Source organism: Manihot esculenta, chromosome 4 (genome assembly GCF_001659605.2).
Source record: "Manihot esculenta cultivar AM560-2 chromosome 4, M.esculenta_v8, whole genome shotgun sequence".
NCBI lineage: Eukaryota > Viridiplantae > Streptophyta > Magnoliopsida > Malpighiales > Euphorbiaceae > Manihot > Manihot esculenta.
Window position 1 is genome coordinate 11656168 of NC_035164.2, and position 19339 is coordinate 11675506.

At 37.1% G+C, this 19339-nt stretch overlaps 1 protein-coding gene across 1 annotated transcript; it reads left to right on the top strand.

Moving 5' to 3' along the window:
- The first annotated feature begins 12986 nt into the window (after window positions 1-12986).
- On the top strand, window positions 12987-15928 carry LOC110614108 (GDSL esterase/lipase At1g71250). The gene is made up of 3 exons (XM_021755587.2): window positions 12987-13384; window positions 14187-14816; window positions 15456-15928. Exons 1-3 carry the CDS (start codon window positions 13141-13143, stop codon window positions 15695-15697), a joined length of 1116 nt encoding a protein of 371 aa, XP_021611279.1. The 5' UTR covers window positions 12987-13140; the 3' UTR covers window positions 15698-15928.
- Window positions 15929-19339: the final 3411 nt, after the last annotated feature.

The window sequence follows — 19339 nt, forward strand, 5'->3', positions numbered from 1 at the left end:
CGATACCGGAGTCTAGCCGGGTATTACATTCTCCCCCCCTTAAGAACATTCGTCCCCGAATGTTCCTCAACTAGTACATGCATAGCAATCAACATAACATACATACATAAACACATAAAGATCTAACCTTAAAAGAGATGGGGATACTGTTGGAGCATGGACTCCCGTGTCTCCCAGGTACACTCCTCAATATTGTGGTGGTTCCAAAGGACTTTCACCATCGGGATTTCCTTGTTCCTCAGCTTCCTGATCTGGGTGTCTAGGATCCGTACTGGCTGCTCAACATAGGTGAGATCCTCTTGGATCTCCACATCAGGCTCACTAAGAACCTTGCCCGGATCTGACACGAACTTTCTCAACATAGAAACATGGAAAACCGGATGGATTCTCTCCATTGAAGCAGGTAAATCCAGCTTGTACGATACATTCCCAATCTTTTGCAAGATTTCGAAGGGTCCGACGTATCATGGGGCTAGTTTACCTTTCTTCCCAAAGCGAACCACTCCTTTCATTGGAGACACCTTAAGCAATACCAGATCCCCCTCCTGAAACTCTACTAATCTTCTGCGAATATCTGCATAACTCTTCTGCCGACTAGCAGCAGTCTTGATCCTTTCTCTGATTATAGGTACCACCCTGCTGGTGATCTCTACTAGCTCGGGTCCTGCTAAGGACCTCTCTCCTACCTCTTCCCAGCAAACAGGTGATCTGCACTTCCTTCCATATAAAGCTTCATATGGAGCCATCCCGATGCTAGCATGATGGCTGTTATTGTAGGCAAACTCCACCAAAGGTAGATGCTGCCTCCAAGAACCGCCAAAGTCTAGCACACACATTCTCAACATATCTTCAATAGTCTGGATGGTCCTTTCTGACTGTCCATCTGTCTGTGGATGGAAGGCAGTGCTAAAATCCAATCTAGTACCCATGGCGTTCTGCAGACTCCGCCAAAACCTGGAGGTGAACTGGGGCCCTCTATCTGACACTATCGAAACAGGAACCCCATGCAGTCTGACTATCTCATCTACGTACACCTGCGCCAACTTGTCCACAGAATAGCCACTCCTGACAGGGATGAAGTGAGCATATTTGGTGAGTCTGTCCACAATCACCCATATGGAGTCCAATCTGTTGGACGTCGCCGGTAACCCCACTACGAAGTCCATAGCTATGTTCTCCCATTTCCACTCTGGAATAGGTAGCGGGTTAAGCATTCCAGCCGGCTTCTGATGTTCCAGCTTCACCCTCTGACAAACTTCGCAGGCTGACACAAACTGTGCCACTTCTCTCTTCATAGCTGGCCACCAATAAACCTTTTTTAGATCCTGATACATCTTGGTGGCTCCGGGGTGAACGCTGTATCTTGCATTATGAGCCTCTCTCATAATGTCTCCTTTTAGCCCAATGTCATCTGGTACACATAATCGACTCCCATAGCGGAGGATCCCCCTATTGTCAAATCTGAACTCACTGTCTTTGCCTGACTGAACAGTCCTGGCAATCTTCACTAACTCTGGGTCCTCATGCTGTTTCTGAGCCACCTGCTCCAGAAACACGGGTGTCACTTTCATCTGAGCAACCAAGGCACCTGTACCAGACAACTCCAACTGTAGACCTTCCTCAATGAGCTTGTAAAACTCCTTCACCACCGGTCTCCTCTCTGCCGTAATGTGGGATAGACTGCCTAGTGACTTCCGGCTTAGGGCGTCTGCCACGACATTCGCCTTACCCGGATGATACTGAATCTTGCAATCATAGTCACTCAGCAACTCTACCCATCTCCTCTGTCTCAAATTCAAATCTCTTTGACTCAGGATGTACTGCAGGCTTTTATGATCTGTGAAGATCTCACATTTTACCCCATAGAGGTAGTGCCTCCACATCTTGAGTGCAAAGATTACTGCTGCCATCTCAAGGTCATGTGTGGGGTAATTCAACTCATGCTTCTTCAGTTGCCTAGAAGCATAAGCAATCACCTTCTCATTCTGCATAAGCACACAACCCAGTCCCACACGGGACGCATCACAAAAGACTGTAAAGTCCTCTCCACTAGATGGCAGAGCTAAAACTGGTGCTGAAGTCAACCTTTTCTTGAGCTCTTCAAAACTCTCCTCGCACTGGTCGGTCCACAGAAACTTCTGATTCTTCCTGGTTAGTCTGGTCAGAGGAGCTGCTATCTTTGAGAAGTCCTGAACGAACCTCCTGTAGTAACCTGCCAAACCCAAGAAACTCCTGATCTCTGTCACTGAAGTGGTTCTAGGCCAGTTAGCCACAGTCTCTGTCTTCTTGGGATCTACCTCAATACCATTCTCTGACACTACATGCCCCAAGAACGAAATGCTCCTTAGCCAGAACTCACATTTAGAGAACTTGGCATACAAGCCATGTTCCCTCAAGGTCTGTAGAACCAACCTCAGATGATGGGCATGCTCCTCTGCATTCCTGGAATACACTAAGATATCGTCTATGAAGACAATAACAAAGTGATCCAGGTACTGGCTAAACACTCTGTTCATGAGATCCATGAATGCTGCAGGGGCGTTAGTCAACCCGAACGGCATCACAAGGAACTCAAAATGCCCATATCTGGTCCTGAAAGCTGTCTTTGGTACGTCCTCTTCCCTGATCCTCAACTGATGGTACCCCGATCTCAGATCTATTTTGGAGAAACAACCCGCTCCTGCTAGCTGGTCAAATAGATCGTCGATCCTTGGCAATGGGTACTTGTTCTTGGTAGTGACTTTGTTCAACTGCCTGTAGTCGATACAAAGTCTAAGGGATCCATCCTTCTTTCTCACAAACAAAACTGGAGCGCCCCAGGGTGAGGTACTCGGTCGGATGAAGCCCTTGTCTACCAGCTCCTGCAACTGCTCCTTCAACTCTTTCAATTCTGCTGGCGCCATCCTGTAGGGAGGGATAGAGATCGGTCGGGTTCCAGGCATCAGTTCAATCTCGAACTCTATCTCCCTAGCAGGTGGTAAACCTGGCAGCTCGTCCGGGAACACATCTAAGAACTCTCTAACCACTGGCACCGAGGCGGGCTCTCTAACCTGACTATTAAGCTCTCTCACATGAGCCAAATACCCCTGACATCCCCTCCTAAGCAACCTACGAGCCTGAAGAGCTGAGATCATACCTCTAGGTGTACCCCTCCTGTCTCCTCTGAAGACAACCTCTGATCCATCCTAACCTCTGAACCTGACTACCTTGTCCCTGCAGTCCAAGGTAGCACCATGGGTAGATAACCAGTCCATCCCTAGAATGACGTCAAAATCTGTCAAATCTAGAACCACTAGGTCGGCGGACATGCATCTCCCCTCAACAAAAACTGGACTACACTGACAGACTGACTCTGCCACTGATGGATCACACTTGGGTCCACTGACCCAGAGAGGACACTCTAACTCAGAGATCATCAACCCCAACCTCTGGACGGCTCTCGGAGCAATAAATGAATGAGATGCACCAGGGTCCATCAAGGCATATACATCTGAACAACCAATAATTAAGTTACCTGCCACCACAGTGTTAGATGCATCTGCCTCTTGCTGTGTCATTGTGAAGATCCGTGCCGGAGCTGATGGACCTTCACCTCTGAAACCCGCTGAAGAAGAGGCTGCCCCTCTCCCTCTGCCTCTGCCACTGGCCTGAGTCATGGCTGGAGCTGCTGGCTGCGCTACACTGCCTGAAGCTGTCTGCTGGGACTGAGCTATTGGAGCCGCTCTTGGACAGTCTCGAGCTATATGCCCCTCCTGACCACATCTGAAGCAGGCGTTCGTCCCAAACCGACATATTCCCTTGTGTGGCCTACCACACCTTGCACAAATTGCATTATCCGCACCAGAGCTTGAGCCACTCCCAAATCCCAGACTAGACTTGACTTTACTCCAGAACTTGTTCTTCTTACCCTTGGGCTTACTCCATCTCTTACTGCCTGAAGCTGCTGCACTCAAGGTAGAGGGATCTAACCTTCCCCCACCCGGAGTTTTAGAACCAGAAGCTTGTGCCACTGTCTGCTTAACTGTCCCCTGAATGATGGCACTAGCCTCCATTCTCCTAGCCATGTCTACTATGGCGTGAAAACTCTCTCTATCTGCTGACTGTACCAAGGAGGAATACCTGGGATGGAGCTTCATGATATACCTCCTCGACTTCTTCTGGTCTGTGCTAAGGTCTTGCCCTGCAAATGGCAGCAACTCCATAAACCTGTCGGTATATTCGTCTACACTCATGTCATCAGTCTGCCTCAACTGCTCGAATTCTATCATCTTCAATTCCCTTGAACTATCAGGGAATGCCCATCCAGCAAACTCGTTTGCAAACTCTTCCCAAGTCATGCTGTCCACTCTCGGGTTCACATAATTTTTGAACCACTCTCGTGCCTTCTTGCACTTAAGCGTGAACCCGGCCATCTGAATGGCTCTACTGTCATTCGCCCCTATCTCATCTGTAATTGCCTTGACCCGCTCCAAGTACACGAACGGATCATCACCTGTCTCAAACTGGGGAGCACCCAGCTTCATATAGTCTGTCATCTTGACCTTGCTCCCACTGACTGAGCTAGGTCTAGGTGGTGGAGCAACTGGGGCTGCTGGTTCTGCAGGTGGTGGAGGTGGTGCAACATTTTCTGGATTTGGATAGTAGGGTGGAGGTGGATACATTGGATACTGTGAGTATGGTGGGTAGTATGGTGGGTATGGCATCTGTGTGGGATAAGGGGTGAAACTAGGGTAATCCGATGTATCTCCCATCGAATACCCGGGATGTGGTGAGAAATGTGGGTAGTGAGGTGGCTGCACAAATCCCGAGGCCTGAGTGCCTCCTTGGGACTCTCCCACTCCTTCTTCTGACATACTGACTCCCAAACTGCCATCCCTCCTCTGTTCTACGTCCATATCATCCCTCATATCCTCTGACGCTCCTCCCTGAACTGTTCCTCTGACTGATCTGCTTCTACCCAGATCCAAAGACCTTCTAGGGTCTCTTACTGCTCTGTCCCTGTTGGACCTGCTTGACATTGCCCTAGGCAATGTAGGAGGACGGGCGCTCATGCCCTCATCCTCAGGTGGTACTCCAGTCAATCTTGCTGATCGACGAGTTCCTCTCATCCTGTTTTCTGAAAAACAGTACACATCAAGCAAGCATTAGCATCATATGGTTCATGTGGGCACGCATGAACCCTCATCACATACATCACATATCATAGCATATCATTAATGCACATGCATAAAATCATGGCATTTCACATCATCATGCAAGACAGGACTCCACATCCTATCCTAGTGGACATGATCTTTTCCTATTGTGCTTGACCTTCTATAACCTCTATGAGCCCGACACTCTAGGTCCGACCATATGAACCTAGGGCTCTGATACCATTATGTAACGACCCGAAAATCGGACCGCTACCGGCGCTAGGATCCGGGTCGACTTAAGGCCGCCGGGACCCGTAGCAAGCCTAACATGCATCCTGTGAACCTGCTTAATCCCATACATGATCAACAATATACATAAAAATTAAAACTTTTCTTTCCATTTAACATCAACCAAACTCAACCTGTGCATAACATTAACATAATCTTGATCCCTCTGTGGGATCTCATCTGTGCCCTCAATGGGTAACATACATCTGTTGAGTTGGTTTACATAAGTGACATAAAAATAACCAAGATCATGTGTAAAAGGGATACAACATTCTATGGTCAAGCACACACTAATCATCCATAAAACTCATTACATAACTATACTGTACTTTTACATTACAATTTGATCATGTCCATTACTAGCTATTACATAAGCATGACTTCTTTACTCTATCCGGACTCCCGCACTATACTGTACCTGCAAGCCTGGGGGTAAAGGGAGAGGGGTGAGCTAAAAGCCCAGTGAGTAGAGCTAGTAAAACACGTTAACACTATGCTTTATGAAATGCATCATAACACAGACAATTCACATAAGGGTTAGGTGAACTCGTCACCAATTAGTCCAAGTTAACTCTGTGCCAGGCCTGTAGAATGGGGTCCTGGTCTTTCCTGTCAGAACATACATTACTTACCATTTTTCCAGGGCCTCCTCTGGCTCCTGGTCTTCAAGTCCCATAACCGTACCTTACTCTGTGCCAGGCCTGTAGACTGGGGCCTGGACTTGCTTACTCTGTGCCAGGCCTGTAGCATGGGGCCTGGTCTTCCTGTCTTGAACTAATTGGGTCATCCAACATTCACCCACAACAACAACACTTTATGCAATGCGGCATATTCGTGAAACTAATGCAATCATCCTATTACATAATCATGATGCATGAAACATGATAAAACATTTAATTTAAAAGTTTGAGTTTAGTTCCACTCACCTCTGGCTGACTCTGACAACACCGAAGCAGCTGAACTCACTGCTGGGGTCCTCGGTTCCTCGGGTCCGAACCTACACAGGTGGACTCAAATGAGGGACCAAACATACCTGAACATAACTATAAACTACTCCCCAAAAACCCCCTAAAACATCCTGAAAACATCACAGAAAATATGCATGAAATGGCTGAACAGGGCACTTTCGGCGGCACCTTCGGCGGCCGAAAGTCCTGGACAGAGACGAAACTCAGCTAGGTTCGGCGGCACCTTCGGCGGCCGAAAGTGCCAGACAGAGACGAAAGTCTCTTTTCGGGGGCAACTTCGGCAGCCGAAAGGCCTGCCTCCCCAGCCATGTTCGGCGGCCGAAAGTACCTTCGGCTGCCGAACCTGGTTTCTGCCAAAGGGCAGAAACTTGGCTCCCTTTGCACATTTCGCCTCCAAACCTTCCAAACATGCATATTTTTCAACCAAAGCATGCATACAAGTTCCTAGGGGCCTCAAACATGCATATACCCCATCTACAACACTTCAAACATACTCAAACAACACACATTGTTCAAAACATCAATATATACCCATAACTCAACATATACCCTAGCATGCATTTCTACCCTTAGATCTTGCATAAAACTTATTTAGAACACATAAGGAGCTTAAGATCGGCTCTTACCTCTTGAAGATCGAGAGGAAGACGACCTAAACTTGGAGATCCACGGAAATGAGCTCCTGAGTTCCCAAAGCTCCAAAACTTGTTTCAAAAGCTTAAATCTTCACAACCAAGTGAAAACAAGTGAAAATCTCGAAAGATTTAGAGGAAGAATATCAAAAATGGGTGAGGGACGGCGGAAAGCTCACCTTGGCCGAAAATGGGGAAAAGCTCGCCCGTTTTCGGCTAAGGGACCCTTTTATAGTGGCTGGCCAGACCACGTTCGAGGGCCGAATGTGCCTCCGCATCCATGCAAATGTTCGGCGGCCGAACATGAGGTTCGGCGGCCGAACCTTGACTTCCCTCACTCATGCTTTCGGGGGCCTAACGTGCCTCCAAAACGCATGCATGTTCGGCGGCCGAACTTGACTTTCGGCGGCCGAACCTGGGTTTTTCCTCCAAGGACTTTTTCATGTAAAAACTCATTTAATTTCATACTTAAAATCATAAAACACTTTAAAACATTTTTATAAAACATGATTCTACCCTTCTAGAGGTCTCCGACATCCGAGATTCCACCGGACGGTAGGAATTCCGATACCGGAGTCTAGCCGGGTATTACAAAGAGAAAGACCAGGACCCATTCCACGTTCTGGCACGATTGGATATGTAGAGGGCTATTGGTGACAAGTCCATCCTTGATTTGATATGTTTGTGTTGTGATGCATTCCATAAATGCATATGTTTTATATATGATGTTTTATGTTTCTACTCACTCGGCTCTAGTAGCTCACCCCATTTCCCTAATCCCCCAGGTTTGCAGGTACGGGATAGGCCAGGAGGTCAAGAAGAGTAAAGTTATGTTATGTAATAGTTAGATGTGGACATAACACTGATTAACAACCAATTATGAGTCACTAAAAATAATGAATTTTTGTATACCTAATTTCTTGATGATTCTTAGGGCTATTATTATAGTCTCGTACTCGACTACATTGTTGGTGGCATTGAAAGCAAGTTTTACCGTATACCGAAATTTTATAACTGTTTGAGACTGTAATAGGATCTCTATTTTAGAACCCTCGACCCTACAAGCTCTATCTACCCAAAATTTACACTTCTCTATGGTTGATTCAGGGGATTCTGAAGATTCTAATGGCAGAGTCATTTCTGTAATAAAATCAGCTAGCACCTCCGCTTTCATTGTCTTTCTTAGAACACACCTTATATAATAGATTGGCAATATCACTGCCCATATAGATAATCACCCTGACAACTCTGGTATGTGGGGGTAATCTATTCTAACTTTTATGGTGTGTAACAAATTGAATCCATTAATCAATCCGTTATTAATTCACGTATTTATATACCCAGGCACCTTTCTCCCTTCATTATTTCATTTATTTTATTTCTCTTCTCTCATCGTTTCTTCATTTTTCTCTTATTTTATTTTCTTCTCTTCATTATTGATCTATTCTCTTTTTTTTTTCCATTTTATTTCATTTTCTTCAATTTTCTTCCATTTTCTTTCATTATTCTTCCTTTATCTCTTAATATTTATTTTATTTTCTTTATTTTCTCTCATATTCTTTTTCTTTTCATTTTATTTTCCTCTATTGTTTTCCTTTTCTATCATTTTCTCTTCCTCTTTCTATCATTTCCCTTCCTTTTTTTCTCATTATTCTTTCGTTTGCTTTAATTTCTCTCATATTCTCTAACTTTTTTCTTTCATTATTTTTTTATTTTATTCTATTTTCTTCATGTCCTCTTTTTTTTTTCTTCATTTTCTCTTCATCTTCCTCTCATTTTTCTTCCATTTTCTTTTCTTTTTCCTCTTTCTTCTTCTTAGTTTTTTAATTTTTCTCTTTCCTTATTTTCTCTTCATTTTTATTATTATTTTCTTCTATTTTCTTTTTTTTATATCATTTTCTTCCATTCTCTCACTTTTTTTTATTTTCTTAGAGTTTTCTCATAAAATTTTATAATATTTTTCTTATAAAATTAATAAAAATTAAAATACCAAAATTAATATTTAATGTAAAATATAATGATAAAATTAATAGTTTACTATAATTAAATTAATATTTAATATAAAATATAATGAAAAAATTAATAGCTTAACATAATTTTTTTTAATATATTTTAAGAATTAGTAATGAAATATAGTTTCAATATATTTTTTTTTATTTTATTAAATTAATAACGGATTTCTATCCATTACTAAATTTAGTAGAGAACTAAATTTTTATATTTTTTTTTAGAATTTTTATTAAATTATATAGTGATGGGCTAAATCTAGTACAAGCAATCCGTTATTATCGTATTAGCAATGAGGTTTAAGGTAACAGATTCACTAATTCGTTACTAAATGTGTTAGTAATGGATTTTTCCGTTACTAATCTAGAAAAATCTTGTAATGAATAGCATGTAAAGTATAAGAGAAAAGACAAATGCTCCAAGTGACTTTCAATATGAGATCTTTTATTTTTGAAAATAAACATGCAAAGACAAGATGAAATGAAATATGGGCTTTCTTTCCTTCATACATCAACGGGATATCCGAGCATGTGGTTTAGTTCGATGCAAAGTGAAGATTTAATCCAAAGTGTAAGATTAAAGCCTAAACCGCCACCCTGAGATCCAACTGAAAAATGGAATGGAATACTTTCATATACAGTGCCCACAGCATAAATTTCTTTGCAACTTGAAATTATACATGCCCACAGCATAAATTTCTTTGCAACTTGAAATTAAAACTCAAAAGGATAATAGCATATTGTGATGCTACCGCTACAACACTAGTCCAAAATCCTAAATACAATTTAAAAATACATTTTTTAGCAATCAAGTTAAGAGATCAAATTTACTTGAGACAGAGCAGTAGATAGGGGTAAGTATTAAGTCGATTCGATTTTGAATAAATCGAAAATTAAATTTTAGTATTTATATAAATCGAACTGAAATGATTTTGGACAAAAACTGATTTGAATCGAATTGATCTGATTTGATTCTGTTGGAATGAACTGTTTAATTAGGAGTAAATTACATAATCATAGGGATTTGCACAATTAACAGATCTGATATATATTATTTCCTGTACAGACTTATCTTGTTTACTTAGAATAGGATTGCTTCCTTTTTCTCTCTTGATTTTTTATTATTTATATATTTATATATATAACCTCCTTTCCGGAGAAGAATACAACAACTGAATAATTCACAGATTCTATCGTTCAACATAGTATTAGAGCAATTCTGATCCTGGAAGAATTGCTTCCCGAATTTCATATTTTGAAACCACCACCATAGCTTACCATCTACAACATCGTATTTTGTATTCCCCAACACCATTATTGCTCAACCACCATCTGCGTTTCCATTTTTTCTTTCCACCAAGTTATTACCCAAACACTATTCTGGACCTAAATGGCTGAGACTAACTCCATTGTCCCAGCTCTACGAAACAACCAAACACCACTGATTATCATTAACCTAGACAGTTCTACATTCCCCACCAGTGTTATACTTAATGAAACCAACTATCCATTATGGTCACAAATCATGGAGATGCGCATTGGCTCTCGTAATAAGGCTGGATATCTCACTGGAGAAGCGAAGAAGCCACCACTCGAAGATCCTAGTTACGCAATATGGATCACCGAAAATTACAAAGTAAAAAGTTGGCTTATTGATTCAGTGGATCCATTGCTGATGCAGTGTGACGTGAAGCCCTATAGTACAAGCCTCAAACCCACATGCACAAGTAGATATGAAATCCAAAGATTGGATAAACCCACCTCCTATGGCACTCCGCACTTAGAGAAGCTGAAACACCAATGATCGAAGGATTTAGATGAGAATCTGACAAACGCCACAACGAATAGTTGATAAGTTAGCTAAGATTCTTGATGCAATTGATGAAAGCAAATCCTCACTCTCACTCAACGCAATACACGCCAAAGGTATGAAAAGAATTCTGAAAATTTAGATTCAAAGCTCCCTCTTACAAGTGTTTCTTATCCTTATATAATAAGGAGAAAATAAATAAAATCCTAAAACACTCTACTTAGGCCTGGTCGAACCACACATAAGGCCCAAGCCCAATAACACACTAAAATAACACATCAAACTCATTAGTATTAAAACATAAACCCAAGATATGACCCAACACTCTAAAACTTAAAAGATAAAATAGGCCACAATACAAGGCCAAACAAAGTCAAAATAAAGCAAGTGTTTAAATAATAAAACATAGCAAGCCCATCATGACAAAGCTGAATCTTCACAAAATCTTTTCTTAATCTTCACTTTAGACTTCTTTTTGTATAGTTTTGCCCCATAGGTTTGATTAGGCTCCTTAAGTTTGTGATTGCAAGTGTTACACCAAATCTGCTCCATATGAGTTGAAGCACGCCCCAAATGTATATGAATCATATGAATATAATTTTGATTTCCTTTTAGATCCATTTGAAGGATATAAGTTTGCTTCTCACTATTATTAGAAATTTGCCCTATTAGATCTGTGTCACATCAGTTCATTCGTCCTTCCATGGTCAAGAAAATTTAGAAAGCTGTAGCAAAGACATTCTATAACAAATCGGATGAGACTTGTCTCTTTGAATTGAATCAGAAATCCTTCTCCACCATACAGAATGGTAGACCATTATCCACATATTATAATGAACTTGTTGCTATTTTCCAGAAAATAGATCACAGGATGACCTCTCAGGAAGAAACCGTCAAAGGGGTGGTCCAATTGCATTCCGCAATGGCTAGGTTTCGAGTCCATTTTTTTTAAGTGGGCTTGATCTTGAGTTTAATAACGTTCGTGGAGAAATCATTCGAAAGGACCCCAAACTTAATCTAGAAAACACTTATGCATATGTACGAAGAGAATACCAGCAAAGATAGACGATGGGAGGTTCTCGACCTATCCCGAAAGCCATATGTATGAAATACTATATATAAAATAATTTTTTTATTTTTATTTTATATTTTCATATGAAAAAAAAAAGATTATCATATTAAACAATGTATTTTTTCCCAAATGTTTTTTAAATTTCAACCAAGATTATCTTTTAATAAAAATTATTATTCAAAAGTCTTCTTCCGCTTTTAAAATTTTTTTTAAGACATTATACATATTTGCCTATCATATCATATATCTTTAAAAATTAATCATTTTTAATTATTTTTTTATTTACATGTATTACTCTAATTTTATAGAATTTTCTTTTATAAATTTTAAATATAGTTTTATATTTTAAATTTATATTATTATCTATCAAAATAATTATTCAATATATATATAATTTAATTTACTTTTATTAACATTTCGATTATCTAAATTTAAGAATTTCAATAATTATATTCAAAATAATGCCACAAAGCTAGCATATGCGTTATTTGCATTTTATTTTTGCGTTCATCGAAATAATTTTAAAAATAGAAAACAATATAACAATATACTCATTTTTAAAATTTAAAATTAAATAATTTATATTTTTATGTCTTCATTAAATATAAAATTATATCATGTATTTATAATTTATTTATTAAACTTAAAGTAAAATTATAATTAATTAAAATTTCATAATTAATAAAATTAAAAAATATAAAATACAAAAGTAAATTTTAAATTATATTAAATTATGAAAATAAAATTATAAATAATTCTTGTGTAGCTGTAATCCCACTACTTTGCAAAGGATTATAAAGGTGAGTTTAGTGCCAAATTATTAAATATTTTTGGTAATATATTAAATTAATAATATTCAGATAAATAATTAAAATAATTTAAAATTTAATAAATTTAAATTAGATTCAAATTTCTATGTAAGCATGAGATTTTAGTAATAGTATGGTTTAGTGAGTAGTTTTATTATTATTATTATTATTTTTTAATTAGTTGTCATAGTATTACTGGGTTGGTCCACATCGTAGTATAATTCCCTGAGTTTACATTGGTAGGGAGCATTGAATGATTTCCTCATTCAAAGAGCTTTCTCTTGGCTAGCAAGCGCCAACAGTTCCATCCATTCCAAGAAACGCAAGTACAGCGAAAAGGAAAACGGCGGGATCAAACGAAAGAAGAGAAGAGTTTCATGGTCGAACACCTGGAGATCACAAACAGCAGCATCAAGAATAATGGTTCTTCTCTTTCTTTTCGCTTTTTTGATGAATATCACCTATAGTTTATCGCATGTTCAGATTATCCCTGAGAAATCTTCTCTCATGGGAAATGGGTCGTCGCATGTCTCTGCTTTGTACGTAATGGGAGACTCTTCTGTTGATTGCGGAAATAGCACTCCTTTGTACCCTTACATTCACCGCAATCTTTCTTTGCTTCCCTGCAATAGCTCCGATACAACGCTTCTTCCGTATCTTCTTGGTACTTTCTCCTGCTGTCTGTTTGCATTTATCTCTTTCTTGTGCTCCTTCTCTTGAAACATAGTATGCATTTCTTTGTTCTACTTGAAATATTGAAATTCATTGAATTGGTGCTTACACTTCATGAAAATTCATTCTAGCTTCCGAAAATCTTTGATTTTCTTTAATTGGGATCAAATTATCCATAGTAAACTAAGCGAAACTGATGATTAAATTCAGTTTCCAACTCATATAGTTGCTTCTTTTTTCCATTTCCATTTTCATTATTGTTTCTGTTTTATTCTCTTTTCTATCTTTCAAAAAATTATTCTTTCGATTTCTTCCTACCTACTTATAAGAATCTTGAGTAAACAGTTCAACTGCATCACACAGAAACATAGTTGTGGCGTTGTTGGCAGAATGCATTTGATTCAGTAGTTTACATGCACATTGGTCATTTGATTTTCATAATCTGGTTCTTGTTCCCAACAACTCTCAATCTCATTCCCTCTCTTTTCTATGTTTGGGCACAGGGGATGTGTCATCCTACGAAGACATTGTTACATTTCTATAAATTGAGATATAGATTGCATATATCATCTCATAAATGGTATTAAGAAAAACCCAATTAGCCAAGCTAGCATCTCATTGCATTATCAAATTTGTCAATTTTAATCTTTAGAACGTACAATCCAGAAGTTTTAAATAGAATATACCATTTCGACATTGATCAACTGTATTACGCACATATTTGGTGCAGTTTATGTAGGGTTAAATTTGACTGGTTTTGTGTCAGTACTAATATTATTTTATGGTTACTGCAGCTGAGAAGATTGGCGTGCCAAACATCTCCCCATTTTATGGTCAGAATGGATCAATTGATGGGTTAAGACGTGGTCTCAATTATGGGTCAGCTCATGCATCAATCATGAAACCTGGTAGTCTGAGCCATCAGTCTCTTAATCAACAACTACGCCAGGTTTTTGAAACCTTTCAGTTGTTGCAGCTCCAGCTTAGTGAGGAAATTGCCCAACATTTTATCAGATCCTCCATGTTTTACCTTTCATTTGGCAGAGATGACTATGTTGACCTCTTCCTTAGAAATTCTTCGGGCATAATGCTCAAGTACAGTGGCCCAGAATATGCTCAGATTCTGGTCAATCAAATGGTTCTTGCTGTGAAGAGCCTCTATGATGCAAATGTTAGGAAGATTATATGCATGGGGATATTGCCACTGGGATGCACGCCACGTATGGTATGGGAATGGCGTAATGTAACTACAATTGATGATGGAAGTGGTTGTGTGGATGAGATCAATGAGCTGGTCTTGCAATACAACACAATACTGAATGAGAATATTATTGAGCTGAAATCAGAGTTACCGGATTCTCAGATCATCTTTTGTGATGTATACCAAGGAATCATGGAGATCATGACCAATCCGCAGCACTATGGTATGAACACTTAATCCCCGTCCTATTTTTGAAAGGATGTAACTTTCAAGTTAATGTTGTCGCAAAATCAGCAGTTGGAGAATTTTATGGACAAACAACTTTAAATGCCAAACCGTATAGCTGATCTGAAATTTGTAAATACGGGAAAGAAATTCTACACAAGGATGATGTCAAATTCCAAAGTTCTTTTAACTAAACCTGAAGTCCGTGAGCAAAGAAGTAATCGCAGTTTGTTTAAAATGAGCTTGCTGCGTTTGCTGGTTTTCTTGGTATTAAGTACTTGCTATGTTTTTCTGTTCTTAGAAAAATTTTAGTTTGAGGTCAACAGATAAAAGCGATTGATTCAGTTGCTATTGGAACACATTAATAAGTGATATTTTGTTCAGGAAACTTAAATCTTTCTGATATGCTGTGCTAATGAACTTCAGAAGATGCCAGTTTCATTATGGCCTTCCATAAATTTAAGACTTAATTTTTTTGTTTTTTTTTTCAAATATAATGTGATATGATGTCTAATCCTGAAGCTTTTTCTTTACATGATCTCTGCATATGAGCAGTGCATATGGTAGTTTCAGTACCAGTGAATTATCACCGAGTATCATTGATCTAACGACTCGTGTCTCTCTGCCCGTTGTGCAGGATTCGAAGTTTTAAATAATGCATGCTGCGGGCTTGGCCTGCACGGGGCAATTATTGGTTGTCTTTCTGCAGAGATGGCCTGCAATCAGCCTTCATCTTATGTCTGGTGGGATCTCTATAATCCTTCACAAGCAGTTAACTCCTTTCTTGCTGATGCAATATGGTCCGGTCACCCTTTTTCAGGCATTTGTCGTCCTACGTTGGTTCAGGATCTGGTTTACTCAGTTCTACATCTAACCTGAGCGGGTTCTCAAAAAACACATGCTTGATCAAATTGTTTTCTTGCTTTTTTTTTTTTATTGTTTAATTTTTTGGTTGCATACATCTAAACAACACAACGCATGCTTGATCAGCCTCAGATTTGATTGAAATGTAGAATTCTTTGTTAGTATAACACTTTGTGATGATATCTCCTACTACCACTGTAAGTTGTTTCCAGCAACTCAAATCTTTTCTAACACACAGTTCTTGTGTCAAACAGCCTTCTTGAAGTTTGTCTTGAACAGATTTCATCTCAAGCATGCTGTTTTAATAGACTTCCAAAAAAAGACATAAATAAGGTTTTTCGGTTCAATTATATTGGTTAGTGATTTCTAGAAACATTGGGTTTTCCGTTTGGTTATTTCTAACTCTTATTTGGAACCTAATTTTAAAAGAATTCAAAAGGAATGAATATTTTTTTAAAAAAAAAAATTATATTTGGCAAAACTAATAGTATAAGAATTCAATTCTCTTAAATTCTAGTGATAATTAATTTTGAATTAAAAATTAAAATTTTATCAAATTTATTAAAATTTTATTAAAGTATCATAGATATTTTAATGTATTTTTTAAAATAAAAAAATTAATTAATAAATTTTTTCATATCATAAAAATTAAATAGTAATTTAATCTAAAAAAATTTTAAATAACTTTATTTTTGTATTATATAAGATTTTATAAGTTTTTTTTTTTACTCAAAGAGATTTTATAAGTTTAATTTACAGTATGTTTTTTTTTTTTTTCTACTCAAAGAGACTTTTTAAATTTAATTTACAGTATGGTACGCGAGGGCTGTAAAGATATTTGCTTTTAACTCTTTTGCAGCAGCTTTTATGTCGTACGCAAGGGCTCTTTTAACGCTTTGCTTGGCTCAGTTTTGGGCTGCATGTTTTGGTATGATGTGCTCTGTATCCTCCTCTAATGGTGTGTTTTTTTTTTTTTTTGGTAATTTACAGTATCGTTAGTAAAATTGCATAAATTAATTTCTATTTGTTTAATAGTAAAAAAATTAGTTTTTAAGTTTTTATTTTATTAATAAAATAATATTTTTGTGAAATTTATTATTAATTCCCAGTTAATTAAAAAAGTCAATTCAAATTAAAGGATTCAATTATTTCAAATATTAAAATTATAAAAACTAAATTATTACAACTTTTAAAAATTAAAAGGATAAAATTATTATAAAAAATGAAATTTCAAAGATTAAATTGTTATAATTTAAAAGTAAATTTTTAATAAAATAGCTATTTTAATTATTAACCGAGTGAAATTTTGGTAACTAAATTATTTATTATTAAAATGATGGACTAGATTGTAAATTTAGCAAAATATTAAAAACTATATTATCTTCCACTAATACATACATAAGAAGACGAAAAGCTACAACAGCTGTGATGTTTTTTATTTTAAATAAATTAAATAATATATATTTTTTAATTTTGATAAAATATAATTTTTGAAAATCCCTAAATTGCATGTGATCAGGGGGGTTAATAAATTATTTTAGAGCTTTACAATTTTTGAAATTCATTAAAAGAATTACCATTATGACATTCTAAATTTTTTTATTTATAAATTATTAACAATATGACCATATCATGCTTGTCTTCTATATGTATATCGGATCAGAACAAACAGAAGGAACGAAACAGCATCAGATCAGCTTGCCCCTCCCCTAACTCCCTTTCGTTTTCCAATTGAAGTGATGAGGTCGCAAAGATTTCCGTAGGGCTCCGATACCATAGCTTGTAGGGTTCTTGTCTTGCATCAATTGAGTTTGCTGCGGAAGTCTCCCTTTTTCATCCATTTCTTTAGCCTGAGGAATTTGGAAATGGGACCAGTTAGCAGTCTCTATATTTTTTTTTATGGCCTCATTTGGTTTGAAAAGATTAACTTCTTGAAAAGTAATTTAGTTGAGTCAGGATAAGTAACTTACTTCCCCCTGCATTAAGGAAAGAACGTCATTTGACTTTCCAGGAAGTAAAATCACTTGACTTTCCAGGAAGTCAAGAAAATATTGACAACCAAACAAATAAAATTTTGGTATTTTTTAAGAACTTTAAGTTTCTTAATTAAGTTACCTCCAACCAAAAAAGGATGTTTAGTAATCAGTATGATAAATTTTTTTAATTACTTTACATCATGGGAGAGTTTTCCACGAAGAGAAGAGACTTCATGGATTGAATGTAGTATTATTTATTTAGACAGTTGTGATTCCGATAAAATTGATTATTTTAATTTAGAAGAATATGTTTTGAAATTAAGATATTAAAAAATAGGGAAGATTGGACCCTAGTATGATATTCTTTCATGATGAAATGACAACATTGAAATTCTTGTACAAGCTTCAACTAATATAATTAATGAGCGCAATAATCATTCTAATAATAGATTTGAAGATATAGATTAAGATATAAATGGAGGTAATGATTTGTTTATCATCTTATTGGTCATAGTGACTTTCATTTTGTGCTTATAAGTTTAGATCATAATCCCCTTATCCTGATGAGGCAATTATATTTAGTAGTGAAATATGACTGTTTATGTTTGAAATTTTAACAAATAACGTTTAGTTAAGACGAAATTCAGAAAATGAAATGTTAAAAACTAAAATTTCTTTTTAAATTCTCGAAAATCAAAAAGTCCTTCAAACGGTCAACAAAATGACTATTTATAATATAAAATCTCCTAACGTGAAAAATTATAAAAAATCAAAAAAATTAATAAAATTATAAAATTAATTCTCTAAATGATGAAATTTTTGTCTCGAATTTTATGATAGGCCTATCACTCTCGTCACAGTTTTGAAAATCGTGCGTTTCAAAATTTTCTTTCTAAAAAGTTATTGTGAGTCTTCAATGGACGTCGGCAGTAGAAATTAAGTCTGGTCCAAATTTGCCATAAAATCCAATGTTGATTGCTCCACATCATTGCCTTTCACTTTAAAAAATTCGGCCTCGAGTTGTCATCAACAGGGGCTCTGAAATAGATCCGTCACATTAAATGTTTTGAAAATTTTCATATAATCTGAAAAGTCAAGAACATAGATATTGTCATTAGTCTTTTGAATAATTTGAAATGGACCAATCTTTTTTGGGTCAAGCTTTTTCAATCCTCCACCACATTCCTTGCACAAATACACCATAACTTGATCACTAACATTGAATGACTTGAAATGCCTATATTTATCAGCAATATTATTATGAAAACCTATAGGAATGACAATAAAATCAACTGTATACGCTGAAATTCTCCTGTACATAACTGTAAATGGTGACATTTTTATAGAGCTATTATGATTTTTTTATAAAATATTATTATAGGCTAACTTTTTTCTTCTTTAAGGTCAAGAGAGGCAAACCACATAAAATTGACAATTCTACACCTACAAGTAGGACTACAACAACATTTTACTAAACTAAGAAGAGCCATTGATCTAGAGTTGTAGACTAAAGCATAGAGAGAAACAATGTAGATACCCATTCTATTATACTACTTGCCTATTGTTCATTTTGTTTATTAATTTTTTTATTCTCATAAATTTTTTTAATAAAATTATTAATGCATTCTATAGGTTATATAAGGATTTAATTTTTGCATCATTTTTGACACTGGAAATACAT

Bases quoted from the DNA above. Each gene is read 5' to 3' on its own strand.
- LOC110614108 (XM_021755587.2), top strand. From the start codon at position 13,141: ATGGTTCTTCTCTTTCTTTTCGCTTTTTTGATGAATATCACCTATAGT. The intron at 13,385-14,186 runs GTACTTTCTCCT...TGGTTACTGCAG, and splicing joins GCTTCTTCCGTATCTTCTTG to CTGAGAAGATTGGCGTGCCA. The intron at 14,817-15,455 runs GTATGAACACTT...CCCGTTGTGCAG, and splicing joins GACCAATCCGCAGCACTATG to GATTCGAAGTTTTAAATAAT.